The sequence below is a fragment of the Carlito syrichta genome, unplaced genomic scaffold (genome assembly GCF_000164805.1).
Source record: "Carlito syrichta isolate Samal-C Ts95f unplaced genomic scaffold, Tarsius_syrichta-2.0.1 Scaffold295943, whole genome shotgun sequence".
In the NCBI taxonomy this organism is placed as follows: Eukaryota; Metazoa; Chordata; class Mammalia; order Primates; family Tarsiidae; genus Carlito; species Carlito syrichta.
The window spans coordinates 14,048-32,466 of NW_007240039.1; the positions used below are offsets into that span (position 1 = coordinate 14,048).

Consider the following 18,419-nt stretch of genomic DNA (forward strand, 5'->3'; position numbering starts at 1 on the left):
CACCTCAGCCTCCCAAAGGCACGGGATTACAGGCTGAGCCACCGAGCCCAGCTCTTTTGTAATTTTCTAACATACACTGGTAAGGCTGGGTGCGGTTTCTCACACCTGTAATCCTAGCACTTTGGGAGGATTGCCTGAGCCTAGGGGTTAGAGATCAACCTGGGAAACTTGGCGAGACCTTGTCTCTACCATAAATCAAGAAAAATCAGCCATGGGTTGAGGCTGTGGTGGCTGTGAGTGTGCCACTGCACTCCAACTTGGACAATAGAGTAAGGATCCCATTTCAGAAGAAAATAAAAATACAATGGTAAAATAGTGTATATTCTCTGTCCTTTGCTTTTTTACCTAATATATCATGAAGATTGTCTCATATTGTCCCTAAAGCAATTTTTCATCCTCTTTCTAATGACTATATAATTTCACACTGAGTGAATATACTTTGTTTAATCAGCCCCTTTGTAGATATTTAGGATTTTCCTAACCTTTTGTAAACAGTGCTACAGTGAATGACTATAAATGTAAACATGTCATTTTGCACATGACAAGTATACATGTTAAATAAATTACAAGAATTCGGCCGGGCTTGGTGGCTCAGCCTGTAATCCCGTGCTTTGGAAGTCCAAGATGAGTGGATTGCCTGAGCCCAAGGGTTCGAGACCTGCCTGGGCAACTAGGCAAGACCTCATTTCTACAATAAATCAAAAAAATTAGCCGGGTGTGGTAGCACGTGCCTGTATCCAGCTACTTGGAAGGCTGAGGCAGAAGGATCGCCGGAGCCCAGCAGGTCGAGGCTGCGGTGGCCAGGAGCGGCCACTGCACTCCAGGCTGGGCGACAGAGTGAGACTCCAACTCAAAAAAAAAATATATTACAAGAATTCAGTGTCAAGCCCCAAATGTACATAGGGACCATCTCTAATATTTATTTTATGTTTCTCACACCCATTAACAAATGTACAAAACATGTATGACTTTGCAAGTTATTATCAAGGTGTGGAGGCGATAACAATTTACTCTCCAGTGTGTTGTGTAACACTTTGCACTCTAGCTTTGTCAGACTTTTTGACCATTAATCTGACAGATGAAATGTATTATCTCAAAATAGTTTTATTTGGCATCTCTTAAGAGTGAGGTTGAGCCATGCACAGTGGCTCACGCCTGTAATCCTACCACTTTGGGAGGCGGAGGCGAGAGTATTACTTGAGCCCATGAGTTCCAAACCAGCCTGGGCAACATGGTGAGACCTCATCTCTACAATAAATCAAAAAATTAGCTGGGCATGGTGGTGCATGGCTGTAGTTCCAGCTACTTGGAAGGCTGAGGCAGAAGGACCCCTGAGCCCAGCAGATTGAGATTGCAGTGGCCGTGAGCATGCCACTGCACTCTAGCCTGGGCGACAGAGTAAGACTCAAAAAAAAAAAAAGAGTGGGGTTGAGCATTTATTCATATATTTAGGACCAAATTTGTGTTTTCTTTTGTGTAAATTGTTTTTGCCCATGTTTCTACTGGGTTAGGTTTTCTTTTTTCCCCTAATGATTTTTAGGATTTAAAAAAAAAAAACATATGGGAAGATTAGCCCTGTGTGTGTGATACGAGTTTCAAACAATTGGTGAAGTGTTGTTGTTGCTGTTTTAACTCTAGTAGAGAATAGGTTTGGCTGAAAGAAAAGCCAGTGGAAACCGGGCTCAGTGGCTCCGCCTGTAATCCCGCGCCTTGGGAGGCTGAGGTGAGTGAATCGCCTGAGCCTGCGAGTTCGAGACCCACCTGGGCAACTTGGTGAGACCTCATCTCTACAACAGATCAAAAAATTAGCCAGGCGTGGTAGCGTGCGCGCCTGTAGTTCCAGCTACTCGGAAGGCTGAGGCGGAAGGATTGCCGGAACCCAGCAGGTCGAGGCTGCGGTGACTGGGAGCGGCCACTGCACTCCAGTATGGGTGACAGAGTGAGACTCCAACTCAAAAAAAAAAAAAAAAAAAGAAAAGAAAAGCCAGAGGAAACTGCCTCACTGAACTTCACTTATTCAGAGCCCTGAGACCTTTAAAGAGCCAGGAAATCTATATACAATTTTTTGAGATAACATCAACTAAGCTTTTGCAGTTTTTCTTAAGACCAGATTAAACAAATTTTTTTACAGAATTCCTTGTAAGTGAAATCTCTGGAGTTTATCCTCTTTTTTTTTTTTTTTTTGGTGATACTGGAAAAAGGTATGACATTTAAACTCTCATGTTTTGGAGATTAATATGTGTCTGGTAGACTGACCCTGGTCTGTCTTACAGGGTGAAGGGGTGTCTGTTGAGTACTCTCCATCATCTGACAAGGAGAACAGTGCTCTGTCAGCTTTCAGAGGAATTCCTGTATGTATCACCCACACCACGGTACCTTCTGCCAACGCAGACTTTTGTTGTGTGCTACTGTGTGGTGCCGGGCACTGTGCTAGGCATTGGGGACACAGGGATGGCATAGATCCTAGCTTCTAGAAGCTCACACTTGGGAGGAGAGAGTGTGGGGTACAAACATGTACAACGACCTCTATCTAATAAGATAATTGCTGTAATGGAGTATAAAATACAGTGGGAATCCCAAAGGTACCCACAGTGCCAAGTGAGTTTTATTTACTATTCAAGGTGGGCATATACTTGTCCCCCACATCACCCAACTTCCACATCATAGCTGAAGTTTTTCAGATACCTCTCTTTAAAATGGACTTCGGTCAACACATCAGGGCAAACTAGATCCTTCTGGCCTCAATTTCAAGGACATTCAGCACAGTGGATGGGAAATGTTTTGTGAATGGGACACGGATTTCATCCTCATACACAGGCCATCTGCCCCTACAGATCGCAGAGCTGAAGAACCACAGCATCCTCCAGGCTCTGGCCACAGAAGCTACTGGATGGGAGCCACATGGTAAGGTCCTTAGAGTCTGGGTGGGACCCATGTCAGACCTTCCCATGAGTCTGCTTTTCGGCATTTGAGTTTCTCTCACTCCTTGTCCTTCAGGATTTTGTAGATCTATCATTCCTCAAGGAAAATGAGAATCAACACGGGATTGGGAGTCAAAAGACCTGAGATCTGATCTCTCTCTGCTAGTGGTTTACTGTATGCCTCTGGGCAAGTCATATGCTCTCTTTGTCTACAGTGGAAATAATATCTCCCGTATCCTCAAAGGGATGTTATGAAAGTGAGTCTGTGTGGGGAAAAGCTTTGAAAAAGTAACCTGCTTTATCCGCTTTACATAGTGCTTCCTCATACTATATTTAAAGCTTGCTGGGCATGGTGGCTCACGCCTATAATTCCAACATGTTGGGAGGCCACAGTGGGAGGATTGCTTGAGCCCAGGAGTTTGAGACCAGCCTAGGCAACATAGCAAGACTCTCTCTCTAAAAAAAAATTTTTTTTAATTAGGCAGACATGGTGGTGCGTACCTGTAGTCCTGGCTCCTAGGGAGGCTGTGGTGAGCCATGTTCATGCCACTGTACTCCAGCCTGGGTGACAGAATGAGACCTTGACTCAAAAAATAATAAATTTCACTCTGCCCGCCAGTTGATTATGGAGAAAGGTACATTCACCAAGTCAGAAGCACCAGTTCGCCAGTCAGATGTCTCGTTTAAATCTTGGCTCTCTTACCTGCCTATTCATGACCTTGAGCAAGTTACTTAGACTTTCTCACTGTCATTTTCCTCATCTATAAAACATGGTGCTAGGCTGGGCACGGTGGCTCATGCCTGTCATCCCAGCACTGTGGGAGGCCGAGGCCAGAGGATTGCCTGAGCCCAGGGGTTTGAGACCAGCCTGGGCAACTTGGTGAGACCTTGTCTCTACAATAAATCAAGAAAAACTAGCTGGGTGTGGTGGCATGCGCCTGTAGTTCCGGCTACTTGGAAGACTGAGGCGGGAGGATAGCCTGAGCCCAACAGGTCGAGACTTTGATGACCATGAGCATGCCACTGCACTCCAGTCTGGGTGACAGAGTGAGACTCCGACTCAAAAAAAAAAACAGCATGGTCCTTCCTTGTGTAGAGATTATATCAGAACCTGTATAATGGGAATTTTGTAAGGATTAAATGAAATAATATAAAGTACTTATACAAAATATAAATCAAAGGGAGTGCCTTTTGGTGTGTATTGTTGTTTTAAAATCCTACACGCTGAAAATATAACCTCCAAAAACATGGAGCTTTTATTTGTTTGTTTATTTATTTATTTATTATTTTTGTTTTTTTTTAGTTAGAGTCTCACTCCATCGCCTAGGCTTGACTGCAGTGGCACACTCACAGCTACCCCAGCGTCGACCTGCTGGGCTCCAGCGATCCTTCCACCTCAGCCTTCCAAGGAGCTGGAACTACCAGCACACGCTACCATGCCCAGCTAATTTTTTGATTTATTGTAGAGACAAGGTCCCACCAAGTTGCCCATTCTAGTCTGGAACCCACAGACTCAGGCAGTCTACTTGCCTTGGCCTCCCAAAGTGCTGGGATTACAGGCTAAGCCACCAAGCCCAGACTATTTATTTATTTTTTTGAGTCCCTCTTTCACCCAGGCAAGAGTGCAGTGGTACTATCATAGCCACCGCAGCCTCAACCAGCTGGGCTCAGGTGATTTTTTTCACCTCAGCCCTCCAAGTTGCTGGGACTACTGGCATGTGCTCCCACACCTTGCTAATTTTTCTTGAGTTATGCTAGAGACAAGGTCTCACCATGTTGCCCAGGGGTCAGGCAGTCCTCCTGCCGAAGCTTCCCAAAGGGCTGGGATTACAGGTGTGAACCACTTTGCCTGGCCCAGAATGATGGAGCTTTTAAAAAATATTTGTAGGCCAGGCATGGTGGCTCATGCCTATAATCACAGCACTTTAGGAGGCCAAGGCGAGAGGATAGCCTGAGCCCGCGGGTTTGAGACCAACATGGGCAACTTGGCGAGACTTCGTCTCTACAATAAATCAAAAATTAGCCAGGCATGGTGGTGCGGGCCTGTCATTCTGGCTGCTTGGAAGTCTGAGATAGAAGGATTGCTGGAGCCCAACAGGTCAACGCTTTGGTGGCTGTGAGCGTGCCACTGCACTCCAGCCTAGGCAACGGAGTAAGACTCTAACTCAAAAAATAATAATAATAAATAAAAATACATATATATTATTTCTTTTTTCTTTCTTTCTTTCTTTCTTTTTTTTTTTTTTTTTTTTAGTGATAAGATGATAAGGTCTCTGTTGCCCAGGCTGGAGTGCAGTGGTATGACCATACTGACTGCAGCCTTAAATTCCTGGGTGCAAGTGATCCTCCCACCTCAGCCTTCTGAATAGCTGGGGTTATAGGCATGCACCACTATACCTGGCTAAAAAACACTCTAATGTAGAAACATTATTTGGATATCTATGAGGTTTCTCTTATTGAAATTTTGTCTTTACTATACTATGACAAAACCAACATTAATACATAACATTAATACATTAATAATGTTTACCGTAAACGCCAAAATATATATTTTTTTAGGGACAGAGTCTTGCTGTGTCAGACAGGTTGGCGTGCAGTGGCAGGATCATAACTCACTGTAGCTTTGAGCTTCTGAGCTCAAATTATCCCTCTTGCCTCAGGACTTGAGTAGCTGGGACTACAGGCACATGCCAGTATACCCAACTCATTTTTTAAAAATTCTGTAGAGCCAGGCTCAGTGGCTCAGCCTGTAATCCCACGCTTTGGGAGGCTGAGGTGAGTGGATTGCCTGAGCCCACCTGGGCAACGTGGCAAGATCTCATCTCTACAATAAATCAAAAAATTAGCTGGGCATGGTAGCGTGCAACTGTAGTTCTGGCTACTTGAAAGGCTGAGGTGGAAGGATCGCTGGAGCCCAGCAGGTCGAGGCTGCGGTGGCCGGAAGCGTGCCACTGTACTCCAGTCTGGGTGACAGAGTGAGACTCCAACTCAAAAAAAAAAAAATTTTTTTTGTGGAGATAGGTCTTGCTATTTTGCCTTGGCTAGTCTCAAACTCCTGGCCTCTTGGCCGGGCTCGGTGGCTCAGCATGTAATCCCAGCACTTTGGGAGGCCGAGGTGAGTGGATTGCCTGAGCCCGCGGGTTCAAGACCCGCCTGGGCAACTTGGTGAGACCTCATCTCTACAATAAATCAAAAATTAGCCGGGCGTGGTAGCACGCGCCTGTAGTTCCTGCTACTTGGAAGGCTAAGGTGGAAGGATCTCCAGAGCCCAGCAGGTCGAGGCTGCGGTGGCCAGGAGCGGCCACTGCACTCCAGTCTGGGCGACAGAGTGAGACTCCAACTCAAAAAAAAAAAAAACCCTGACCTTAAATGGTCCTCCCGCCTTGACCTCCTAAAGCGCTGAGATTACAGGCCTTAGCCACCATGCCTGGCTAAATGCCAAAATATCTTATACTGGGATACAGTTGGCATTTTTGTGCCAGATTTTTAAAATCATATTAAACAGTTATAATTCTTTTTTCAGATTGCTCTCAGTTAATTTCAGTTAATAGTCTGACTAAACCAGCAGACTGTTTACTACATGAGCAAGTGAAAGAGAGCCAAAAAGAGACAATTTTTAAAAAGGAGAAATAATAAAGAACTATACTAATGTGAGCTGCGTTAATTATCCTGAAAATTTGTCCTCTGCCTCATGTTCTTCTTGTGGTCAGAGGAGTATTTATGTCAGGATCACCTTCAGGGATCTGAGGTGCCTGCCTGATTCTAAGAGGAAAGGAAGAGAAGCTCTTACGTGGCTTGGGGATTCGTCCACGCTCAGCCAGCATGACCTTGCTGGTTGAAACCTTGTACTTTCCGTTGACTAACCTATTATGATAGCACTTTCCCACCCCTTGCCACTGTGGTTTCTGCTCCTGGCTTGCAGACTTTACTTGGGCTGTTGATAGGTGAGGGTGTACAGCAGGTGGGGGGTGGGTAGAGAGAGGCTAGGTTGCTCAAACTTGAGGCTCTGAAGGCTGGAGAATTGCTAAAGCTGCATGAGGTGAGGGGCGGAGGGCCGGCCATTCCTTGCGACTGTTTCCACTCTTCTCTTTGTATTCAGCTGCTGTGTCCCGCCTTTTCAGCTCCCATGCTGAAAGTGGCCTTTGTTTTTCAATCGTCCAAGGTTAAGTGTTAATCAGAGTTGTCTAGCTTGGAAGCCCTGAGACTCAGACGGCAGTTGGCAAGATGGAATCTCCTCGAGGGCCACACACTGAGGACCCTGGACCTATCTCACCTGCTGTTACTGTCCACTGTGTTGCTGTACCTGAGCCCACAGCTGGGTCGACAGTCACAGCTTACCCTTGGGCCACACACTTTCCTAGGAGGTTGAGGAATAAACTCATGCTCACACCCGTCCCAAGGGCGTTACAGATGGTTGAGCCACTTGTCCAAAGAAATGAAGCCAGAAAGTGGCAGTGATGAAACATTGACAGCAGTTTGGCTCTCGAGGGTGCTTTCAGCCACTGTCCTCTACTGCTGCCTGGCCATTTTCCCCTCCTCATTCTCTGTCTGGTTTTGGTAGCTTTTGACTTACTCTGTGGGTTTCTTCTTCCAACAGTTTATTGTTATGTGGTGTTTTTTGTCTGGGTTGTAAGGCACTGACCTACTTTTACCTTAGTAGACTGGAAAGACCATACTTTTGGTATTAAACTGACATCTCGGCCGGGCTCAGTGGCTCAGCCTGTCATCTCAGCACTTTGGGAGGCCGAGGTGAGTGGATTTTTGAACCTGCAGGTTCAAGACGCACCCGGGCAACTTGGCAAGATTTTGTCTCTACAATAAATAAAAAATTAGCTGAGCATGGTAGTGCACACCTGTAGTTCCGGCTACTTGGAAGACTGAGGCAGAAGAATTGCCGGAGCCCAGCAGGTCAAGGCTGCGGTAGCCAGGAGTGTGCCACTGCACTCCAATCTGGGCGACAGAGTGAGACTCCAACTCAAAAAATAAATAAATAAGTAAACGGCAGTCTCTCCATCCTTCACATTGTTTGTTGGTGTCCTCTGGCCAACTGGGAAAGTCAGTGACAGAAAATGCCACTAGCAATTTGGGCCAGAGAGTAACAGCTGTGGTTTGGAGAATAGGTCGGAGCGGTGTGGCTCTAGAGAGCCTATCCTGTGCTTTGTTTTTCTCCTGCCTTTTCCTCCTTTTATTGTGCTTTCATTCATTCATCAAACATTTGTTGAGCTCCATCATGTGTGAGACTCTGCGCTAGACTCTGGAGGACCTTGCCTTCATGAAGCTCACAGTGTAGTGGGAGAGACAGTTACCACACCGTGACAAGCACTAGGTCTCAGGGTCTCACGGAGGATTGACTCCTGATCCAGACTGTTGAGGTCAAGGAAGGCATCCAGGTGAGGGTGACGTCAGAGTTAACTGAGGCTGAGAAGGAGCTGCATGGCAGGGGTCAGAGCCGGAGGGGGCAATACCTGAGTCCTGACTTCAGCAGAGGGAGAGCGGTCTGTGCAAAGGCACTGAGGATGGGGGGGGCAGGGCATGTCAGGAGCTTCAGTTACTTCCGGATGGCCCTAGGGCAAAACTAGAGGGAAGGAGGATTTATAAGTGCTGCTTGAGTCATTATGAGGTCATGTCCTGATGAACCCGGTGCACATTGAAAGTATCGTAAGTCGAAAATGCCCTTTTTTTTTTGAGTTGGAGTCTCTCTCTGTCGCCCAGGCAGGAGTGCCGTGGCATGCTCACGGCCACTAGCATCAACCTGCTGGGCTCCAGCAATCCTTCTGCCTCAGCCTTCCAAGTAGCAGGAACTATAGACAAGCGCTATCACACCCAGCTAATTTTTTATTTGTTGTAGAGACGAGGTCTCAGTAACTAGCTGGGACTGGTCTCAGATCCGTGGGTTCAGGCAATTCACTTGCCTCAGCCTACCAAAGTGCTGGAATGATAGGGAGAGCCACTAAGCCCGGCTGAAAATGCCTTTAATATACCACTAAACCCATCATGTGCCGGCTCGGTGGCTCAGCCTGTAATCCCACACCTTGGGAGACTGAGGTGAGTGGATTCGAGACCCGCCTGGGCAACTTGATGAGACCTCATCTCTACAATAAATAAAAAAAATTAGCCTGGTGTGGTAGCACGCACCTGTAGTTCCAGCTACTTGGAGGGCTGAGACAGAAGGATCGCCAGGGCCCAGCAGGTCGAGGCTGTGGTGGCCAGGAGCGGCCACTGCACTCCAGTCTGGGTGATAGAGTGAGACTCCAACTCAAAAAAAAAAAACCCATCATGAAGTTGAATGATCATAAGTGGAACCACTTAGGTGGGAGACCATCTGTAGATTGCCAAGGTACTTAGATGCTATGCTATGAGTGTGGGTTATATCTTGAGGGTTGTGGAGAATCCCTGGAGGGTTTTGAGCAGGCAAGTGACATCAGATCTGCCTTTTCAAAAGCCCACTCTGGCAAGCATGTGAAGAGGAGATCGAAGAACGCCAAGACCCAAGGCAGGCGGACAGGGCCGGGGTCTGCCATAGAGCTCCAGACATACCCAGATCTCAGATGGTTCCTTTTCTCACAATTGCAGTCGTGAGGGCAGAGGTGCTCAGAGCTCAAGAAGAATGGGAAGCTGTGGACACCATCCAGCCGGAGACAGGTAACTGAAGGATGGCGCTGTCTCCACACAGCCCTGCTGCCAGCCGAGGCACCATCCACATGTGTGGCTAGTGTGTCTGTGACTCTGGGGTCAGGAGACTGAGTTCCTGAGGTTTCTCATTTTCCAAATCCAAAGATGATGACTCCCTGCCTCTGGAGGAAATGGGAATGAACTCCACGGGGAAAGAGCTGCCATCCCTGCTCATCTTCTACCTGGCCCTGAGAGAAGACAGGGAGGACCTTGGTCAGGGTCAGCCTCTGCAGGGTGACGAGATTGGGCAGGAGATGGAGACAGGCCGCTCAGGCCCCGCATAAGGCTCGGCAGGCTGTTCGCTGCACAAGGAGGTCCCTGGGGATGGGGGCCAAAGCCATTTGCTGGAAGGCTCTGAAGGCTGGGTAGAAGTTGTCCCTTGTCTCTTTCTGAGAGGTTTGGATAGAGCTACAGGAGGAGAGAACTAGGACCTGTGTCTAGCCTGCGCCTTGCTGGAGCTCCGGGAGCAATGTGACGGGGAACAGTACCAGCCATCACCTGTATTGCTAATTAATAAGTTAATTGCCTTTGGGCTATAACAGAGGATATGGAGGGGGTCCTGTACAGGGTGTGAGAAGGGGCCAAGTGGAAATTAGAAAGGCCCCTAGACAGACTGGTGGCATGCTCCTACGTGGGTACCTACTCCAGGCAGTGACTTGCCTCCTTGAAGATGAGAGAATTTAGGGAGACCCTGACAAGGCAGATCTATCTCATACTCGCTGCTGAGGTCAGCCTAGCAAGCCCGAGTAGCTTAGTCCTAAAAGAGAGTCTGCCCAGAAGGTAATGCCATCCATTCCCTTGAAAGAGGATCGTCACAGCTGTAGGTGTCTGACCTTCAGCTGGAAACCAGTGAGTGCTTGGCTTAGAGGTAACCACCAGGAGGCCCCCAGTAAATGTTTGCTGACAGAATGACTGTGGCACAAATCCTGGAGTGTCTTTGCTTTTGCCACAGGGAGCCGGGCCAGCTCAGAGCAGCCTGGGCAGCTGATCTCCTTCAGTGAGGCCCTGCAGCATTTCCAGACTGTGGACCTCTCCTCCTTCAAGGTATGATGGTAAGGAGGTTAGGGTCTCAAGTACAGCACCCTTTTCCCAGGAGTCGGGTTTCCATCCCACCAGGATAGGGCACTGGATAAGCAAGATGGAAGCTTCCGCCGCGCTCGGTTGCTCAGCCTGTAATCCCAGCGCTTTGGGAGGCTGAGGTGAGTGGATTGCCTGAGCCCGCGGGTTCGAGACCCGCCTGGGCAAGTTGGTGAGACCGCATCTCTACAATAAATCAAAAATTAGCCAGGCATGGTAGTGCGCACCTGTAGTTCCAGCTACTTGGAAGGCTGAGGTGGAAGGATCACCAGAGCCCAGCAGGTCGAGGCTGCGGTGACCGGGAGTGGCCACTGCACTCCAGTCTGGGTGGGCAACAGAGTGAGACTCCAACTCAAAAAAAAAAAAAGATGGAAGCTTCCAGTTGGGGGCCTTATCTTACCTAAGATCTTGGGGTACTGCGTCATGGATGACTGGGACCCATGCATCATGCAGGACTCTGGCAGCCTTGATAGGGCTGTGCCCTAAAGCTCTGTGACCCTGTCATTCAGGAGCCATATTGCTGGTCCTCTCTTCCCCTTTAGGAATGGGTAGGTCTCAAGTCAAGTACTTGGTAGCTCTTTGGGGAGGCAAGAAACCATCCAAGTAGCTGAGTAATCCATGGCCAGTGGAGGAAAATTTTCTGTTCCCTCTTGGACCCAAAAGCTCTTTGGGTATTTAAGAGAGATGTGGGCCAGGCACGGCGGCTCACGCCTATAATCCCAGCACTTTGGGAGGCCAGGGTGAGAGGATTGTCTGAGCCCACGGGTTCGAGACCAACCTGGGCAACTTGGCGAGACCTCGTCTCTACAATAAATCCAAAAATTAGCCGGGCATGTGGCACATGACTGAGTCCAGTAGGTTGAGACTACGGTGGCCATTAGTATGCCACTGCACTCCACCCTAGGCAACAGAGTGAGACTCCAACTCAGAAAAAGAAGAAAGATATGGAGTGGGAAAAAGGAGGCCTATTTGAGGAAGTAAATGCTAGGGGGCTTTCTGGGACATCTTGAGTAAGTTTAGAGGAATGTGATTTCAGGTCTTCAACTGAAAACCTGGCTCAGGAGAAAGAGGCTGAAAAGGTAGGAATCAGGTTAGTTGTTAGGACCCAGAGAGCCAGAAGCTACCAAAATCAGAATAGGTTAAGGCCCACAGCAGTGGCCCTGAGCCATGAGAAGCTAGCATGACTTAATTTAGGAAGTACTGGTTGGGCTTGGTGGCTCAGCCTGTAATCCCACGCCTTAAGAGGCTAAGGTGAGTGGATTGCCTGAGCCCGCGGGTTCGAGACCCGCCTGGGCAACTTGGTGAGACCTCATCTCTACAATAAATCAAAAAAATTAGCCGGGCGTGGTAGTGCGCGCCTGTAATTCCAGCTACTTGGAAGGCTGAGGCAGAAGGATCGCCGGAGCCCCAGCAGGAAAAGGCTATGGTGGCTGGGAGCGGCCACTGCACTCCAGTCTGGGCGACAGAGTGAGACTCCAACTCAAAAAAAAAAGGAAGTACTGGTTGGGGCCAGAAGACTGCAACTGCCCCTCAGAGGCATCTGACTCCAGTGAGTTCTCACTAAACTCCCTCCTCACTCTCTCTCTCGTTCTAGAAGTTAACAGGAGTGCTAGATTTTGTAATTTATATCCTGTACACATGCGTGCGTGCATACACACGTTCAAAGGGCAGAAGCAGCCCTGCTGGGAAACCTGGCCTGGCATTTGTCTGCCTGCATGGGGGAGTCCCCACAGCTGGGCATCTCTAGTCCCCGTGGGAGTCAGTGGAATAGCTAGTTCTGGAAAAGCCCAAAGGACCAAGTGCAAAGGACTGGCTAATAATGCCTACGCTTGGGGACATCTATTTTTCCTTGCAAAAAACCTGGGAGCTGGAAGAACCTGTCTCCAGAGACTCCATAAGTGATTCACCACTTCTGCCTCCTTTCCCCGGCCCAAAGACCAGCCAGATAACCAAGAAGCTACTTCTTTCTGCAAGAACTGCTTCTAGTTTGAGCCTGATGGCTCATTAAGGCAGGTGAACCTAGCACTCTGCCCATTGCCTGCAACTTTCTTCCCAGCAAAGAATCCAGCCGACTGTTCGAAGGACTGGGCTCGCCGCCCTCCGGCACTACCTCTTCGGGCCTCCAAAGCTCCACCAGGGCCTTCAGGAAGAAAGGGACTTGGTCCTGACCATTGCTCAGTGTGAGTGCATGGGGACTGCCATGGGGAGATGCTGCTTTTGTCATCAGGCAGAGAGCACTGTTTGCCCACCCCTGCTGGGACTAAGCCAGGGGTCTTGCATGTACCATGTGGGTGTGTGGGAGTGGGAACTGAGAACAGTGTCTCGAGCACAGTCCAGATCTAACATTCTCTGAGAAGCACCCAGTCCTCCCCCAAGGGGCAGTCCAGCAGAGAACATGAGTGTGTTTTGTGACAGGTGGCCTGGATAGCCAAGACCCAATACATGGCCGAGTCCTGCAGACCATCTACAAGAAACTGACCGGTTCCAGGTTTAACTGCGCACTCCTTGGAGAGCACTGGGAGGACCTGGGCTTTCAGGGTAAGAGGGAGGAGTAGCTCGTCTTGTTTTTCTTGCCACAGATTCCCGGCCTAGAGTGAGGTGCCAGGCTGTCCTGTCCATCCATGCCACTGCTGTAAGGTGGGATATCTTGTGGAACACATTCCAGGGGCTGCAGCAAGTACAAAGGCCCTGAGGTGGAGCTTGCTTGCTCTGTTTGAAAATAGCAAGGTTGAGATGGAGACGAAAGTGACAGGAGAAAAGATCACTTGATGGCCTCGCAGGTCTTTGTAAAATGTTTACTCTAAGTTACATGGAAAATGTTGGAGTAATGTGCTTTAGAATCTGGTTTGTTTGGGTTTTTTCTTCTTTTTTAAAAATATTGATGATTTTGTTATTTTTATATTTTAGTGAAACAAAATGATTTCACCTGTTTTTGGATTATGCTATTTATTTTCAAAGTCATATCAATCTATATTTGTATAGAATAGGAAGATGGCTTTATTTTATTTTATTTACTTTATTTCATTTCATTTTATTTATTTATTTGTTTGTTTGTTTGTTTTGAGTTGGACTCTCACTCTGTCGCCCAGACTGGAGTCCAGTGGCACGCTTCTGCCTCAGCCTTTCAAGTAGCCAGAACTACAGGCACATGCTGCCATGCCCAGCTAGTTTTTTATTTATTGTAGACACGAGGGCTCGCCAAGTTGCCCAGGTGGGTCTTGAACCCGCAGGGCCTCCCAAACTGCTGGTATTACAGTCTGACTCACCAAGCCCGGCCTCATTTCATTCATTTCATTTCATTTCATTTCATTGGAGTCTCACTCTGTCCCCCAGGCTGGAGTGCAGTGGAATGTTCACGGCTGTTGCAGCCTCGACCCACTGGGTTCAGATGATCCTTCCACCTCAGTCTTCCAAGTAGCTGGAACTACAGATGAACGCTTCCACGCCCAGCTGTTTTTTATTTTATTATAGAGACGAGGGCTCACCAAGTTGCCCGGACTGGTCTCGAACCCCTGGACTCAGGCAGTCCTCTTGCCTCGGCATCCCAAAGTGCTGAGATTATAGGTTTGAGCCTCTATGCCCAGCCAATAGCTTAATTTTAAAAGGAAATTTTTTTTTTTTTTGAGTTGGAGTCACACTCTGTCTCCCAGACTGGAGTGCAGTGGCCACTCACAATCACTGCAGCCTCGACCTGCTGGGTGCCAGCGATCCTTCCGCCTCAGCCTTCCAGGTAGCTGGAACTACAGGTGTGCGCTACCACACCTGGCTAATTTTTTATTTATTGTAGAGATGAGTTCTTGCCAAGTTGCCCAGGCGGATCTTGAACCCGCAGGCTCAGGCAGTCCACTCACCTCAGCCTCCCAAAGCACTGGGATTACAGGCTGAGTCACCGAGCCCAGCTTAAAAGGAAATTTTGTTTTTTGTTTTTTGAGTTGGAGTCTCACTCTGTCACCCAGACTGGAGTGCAGTGGCCGCTCCTGGCCACCGCAGCCTCGACCTGCTGGGCTCTGGCGATCCTTCCCCCTCAGCCTTCCAAGTAGCCGGAATTACAGGCATGCGCTACCATGCCCGGCTGATTTTTTGATTTATTGTAGAGATGAGGTCTCGCTGCCCAGGCGGGTCTCCAACCCGCAGGCTCAGGCAATTCACTCATCTCAGCCTCCCAAGGCACGGGAGCCCGTGCTAAAAGGAAATTTAGCCACCGAGTCCGGCTAAGAGGAAATTTCATGTACCCATAATTAGTTGGTAATCTGTTGGTACAGGCAGTGCATTTAAGTCCTTGTACTGTTCCTCATCTATAATAATGTAATTGTCTTAATTGTATCCTCTCTGTATACTGAAAATCATGTCAATGTTATAATTTTTGTTTCAACCATCAAACATAGTTTTTAAAGCTCAGCAAGAAAAAGAAAGTTTGTCATATATACTCTTTCCATTGGTCTTTCTTCCTCCCTGACATTCCAAGGTGTTTTCTCTCTCTCTTCTTTTCTTTTCTTTTCTTTTTTTTGAGTCAGGGTCTCACTCTGTTGCCCAGGCTGGAGTGCAGTGGCACGATCACAGCTCACTGCAGCCTCTGTCTCCTGGGTTCTGGCAATCCTTCCACCTCAGCCTCCCAAGTAGCTGGGAATACAGGCACAAGCCACCAAGCCTAATTAATTTTTTTATTTTTTACTGTAGAGACAAGGTCTTACTATGTTGCCCAGGCTGGTCTTGAACTCCTGTGCGTAAGCAATCCTCCTCCTTCAGCCTCCCAAATAGCTGGGATTACAGGCATGAGCCACTGCACCTGGCCGTAGGGTTCCTTTTTGATCATTTCCCATTTCAAGAACTTCCTTTAGTTATTCACTTAGGGTAGGTCTGCTAGCCGTAAAGTGTTAGTTTTTCTTCATTTGAGAATGTCTTGATTTCCCCTTCACTCCTGAATTTTCTGGATATAAAATTCCAGGTTGACAGTTCTTTTCTTTCAGCACTTCAACATGTGCTACTTCCTTCTGGCCTGTGTGGTTTCCAATGAGAAGTCTGCTGTCGTTTGAATTCTGTCCCCCTTGTAGGTAAGGAGTTGTTCTCTTTCTGCTTTCAAGAACCTTCCTCTGTCTTTCTGCTTTCAAGAACCTTCCTCTGTCTTCAGTTTTCAGTTCGACTGTGATGTGTCAGTGTGTGGATTTCTTGGGCTTATCTGCTTTGAGGTTAATTTGGCTTCTTTTTTTTTTGATTCGGAGTCTTACTCTGTCACCCAGGCTGGAGTGCAGTGGCACACCAACAGCCACCACAGCCCTGCTAGGCTCAGGTGATCCTTTCACTTCAGCTTTCTAAGCTGCTGAAACTACAGGCACATGCTATCACACCCAACTGATTTTTTAATTTATTGTAGAGAAGAGGCCCCGCCAAGTTGCCCAGGCTGGTCTCAAACCCCTGGGCTCAAGCAATCCTCTCACCTTGGCTTCACAAACTGTTGGGTGTGAGCCACTGCACCTGGCAGTTCAGCTTCTTGAATCTGTAGGTTTGTATCTTATGCCAAGTTCCATAAATTTTCAGCTATGATTCCTTCAAATACTTTCTTCAGTCCTATACTTTCTCCTGTCTTGTGGGACTCCGATGATACAAATGCTGGATCTTTGTTCTTTTTTTTTGAGTTGGAGTCTCACTCTGTCGCCCAGACTGGAGTGCAGTGGCTGCTCCCAGCCACCGCAGCCTCGACCTGCTGGGCTCCGGCGATCCTTCCGCCTCAGCCTTCCGAGTAGCCAGAATTACAGGTATGCGCTACCACACCTGGCTGATTTTTTGATTTATTGTAGAGATGAGGTCCTGCTGCCCAGGCGGGTCTTGAACCCGTGGGCTCAGGCAATCCACTCATCTCAGCCTCCCAAAGGCACGGGATTACAGGCTGAGCCACTGAGTCCGGCCTTTGTTCATTTTTTAAAACCTTTGTTATAGCCTCATAGATCTCCATAGCTCTGTTCATTTTGTTTTTGGGGTTTTTTTTTTCCTCTCCTTCTGTTGTTCAGATTGAGTAATTTCTATTGTTCTACCTTCAAATACACTGATTATTTTTTCTGTTTTTCCCTTTCTCCTGTTAAGCCTATCCAGTGAGTTTTTAGTTTTAGTTATATTTTTCAGTTTTAATGTTTCCAGTTGGTTCTTTATATCTGCTTTTTTTTTCTACTGAGACGAAAAAATTTTTTTTCACAGTGTATTTGTACATAATTGTTTATCAAAGGCATTTTATAAGAGATGTTGTAGTTTCTTTCTTCTTTTTTTTTTTTTGAATTGGAGTCTCACTCTGTCACCCAGGCTAGTAGAGTACAGTGGCATGCTCTCAGCCACCACAGCCTCAACCTGCTGGGCTCAGGCAATCCTTCCACCTCAGCCTTCCAAGTAGCTGGAACTACAGGCACACACTACCATGCCTGTCTAATTTTTTGATTTACTGTAGAGATGAGGTCTTGCCAAGTTGCCCAGGCTGCTCTCAAACCCCTGGGCTCAGACAGCCCTCTCACCTCGGCTTCCCAAATGCTGTGATTACAGGCTTGAGGCACCATGCCCAGCCCAGTTGTAGTTTCTTTTTTTCTTTTTTTTTTTTGAGTTGGAGTCTCACTCTGTCACCCAGACTGGAGTGCAGTGGCCGCTCCCGGCCACCGCAGCCTCGACCTGCTGGGCTCCGGCGATCCTTCCGCCTCAGCCTTCCAAGTAGCCGGAATTACAGGCCCACGCTACCACGCCCAGCTGGTTTTTTGATTTATTGTAGAGATGAGGTCTTGCCAAGTTGCCCAGGTGGGTCTCGAACCCGTGGGCTCGGGCAATCCACTCACCTCAGCCTCCCAAAGGTGTGGGATTACAGGCTGAGCCATCAAGCCCGGCCAGTTGCAGTTTCTATTGTTGCTATAAGAAATTACCACAAATGTAGCGACTTAAAAAAACACACTTATGTATTATGTTACGGTTTTTGTAGCTTGGAAGTCTGACTCAGGTCTCACTGGCAACTGTGTTCAACACCAAGTGTCGGCAGCACTCCATCCTTTTTGGATGAATCCGTTTATTTATCTTTTCCAGCTTCTAGAGTTCGCCTCAGTGCCTCCATCTAAAGCCAGAAATGGCACTCTCTGAGCCTCATTCCATCCGTACATCTCCTTTTCTGGCTGTGTGTTTCCTCCTCCCTCTTCCACTTTTAAGGACCCTCTGATTACATTGTGCTCACCCGAACAACATAGGTAACCTCCCTTTCTGCTGATCAGCAGCCTTAATCCTACCTGCAGTCTTAATCTCTTTGCCATGAAACGTAATGTGACATATTCAGAGGTTCTAGGGGTTAGTGGACATCTCAGTGCCGGGGCAGTTATTCTGCCTACCACAAGTGCTTTCCAGTCCTTGTCAGATAATTCCAGCATCTGTGTTCTCTCAGTGTTGGTGTCTGTTGATTGTTTTCTCTCGTTCAAATGTATATTTTCCTGGTTCTTGGTGTAACAAGTGGGTTTTCTGCTGTATTCTGGGTGTTGTGGTTGGTCTGTTAGGAGAATCTGGATCTCATTTAAGCCTTCTGCTTTAGTAGGCCTCCTCAGATACTGCATTAGCAGGGGAAGAATGGACGTCACCTCATTACTGCAGGTGGGGCTGGAAGTCCAGGTCTCCCACTTGGCCTGTGCTGATACCACTGGCTGGCAAGACAGGGATGCCTCACTACTGTTCCCGTGTGGCTTCTGCTGATATGGTAGCGGGGTGAGGGGGCTCCTTACCACTGGAAAGGCTCAAGCT

The 18,419-nt window shown here is 47.9% G+C and overlaps 1 protein-coding gene across 2 annotated transcripts in view; it reads left to right on the forward strand.

The window, feature by feature from the left end:
- ELMOD3 (ELMO domain containing 3) overlaps window positions 1-18,419 on the forward strand; it is a 32,942-nt gene that overhangs the window by 2,624 nt on the left and 11,899 nt on the right. For both annotated transcript variants that reach the window (XM_008054523.1, XM_008054524.2), the window contains exons 2-7: window positions 2,274-2,351; window positions 2,835-2,904; window positions 9,495-9,563; window positions 10,546-10,637; window positions 12,727-12,850; window positions 13,086-13,208. In XM_008054523.1, coding sequence (XP_008052714.1) covers window positions 2,274-2,351; window positions 2,835-2,904; window positions 9,495-9,563; window positions 10,546-10,637; window positions 12,727-12,850; window positions 13,086-13,208 — 556 coding nt within the window. The remainder of the gene's footprint in view (window positions 1-2,273; window positions 2,352-2,834; window positions 2,905-9,494; window positions 9,564-10,545; window positions 10,638-12,726; window positions 12,851-13,085; window positions 13,209-18,419) is intronic.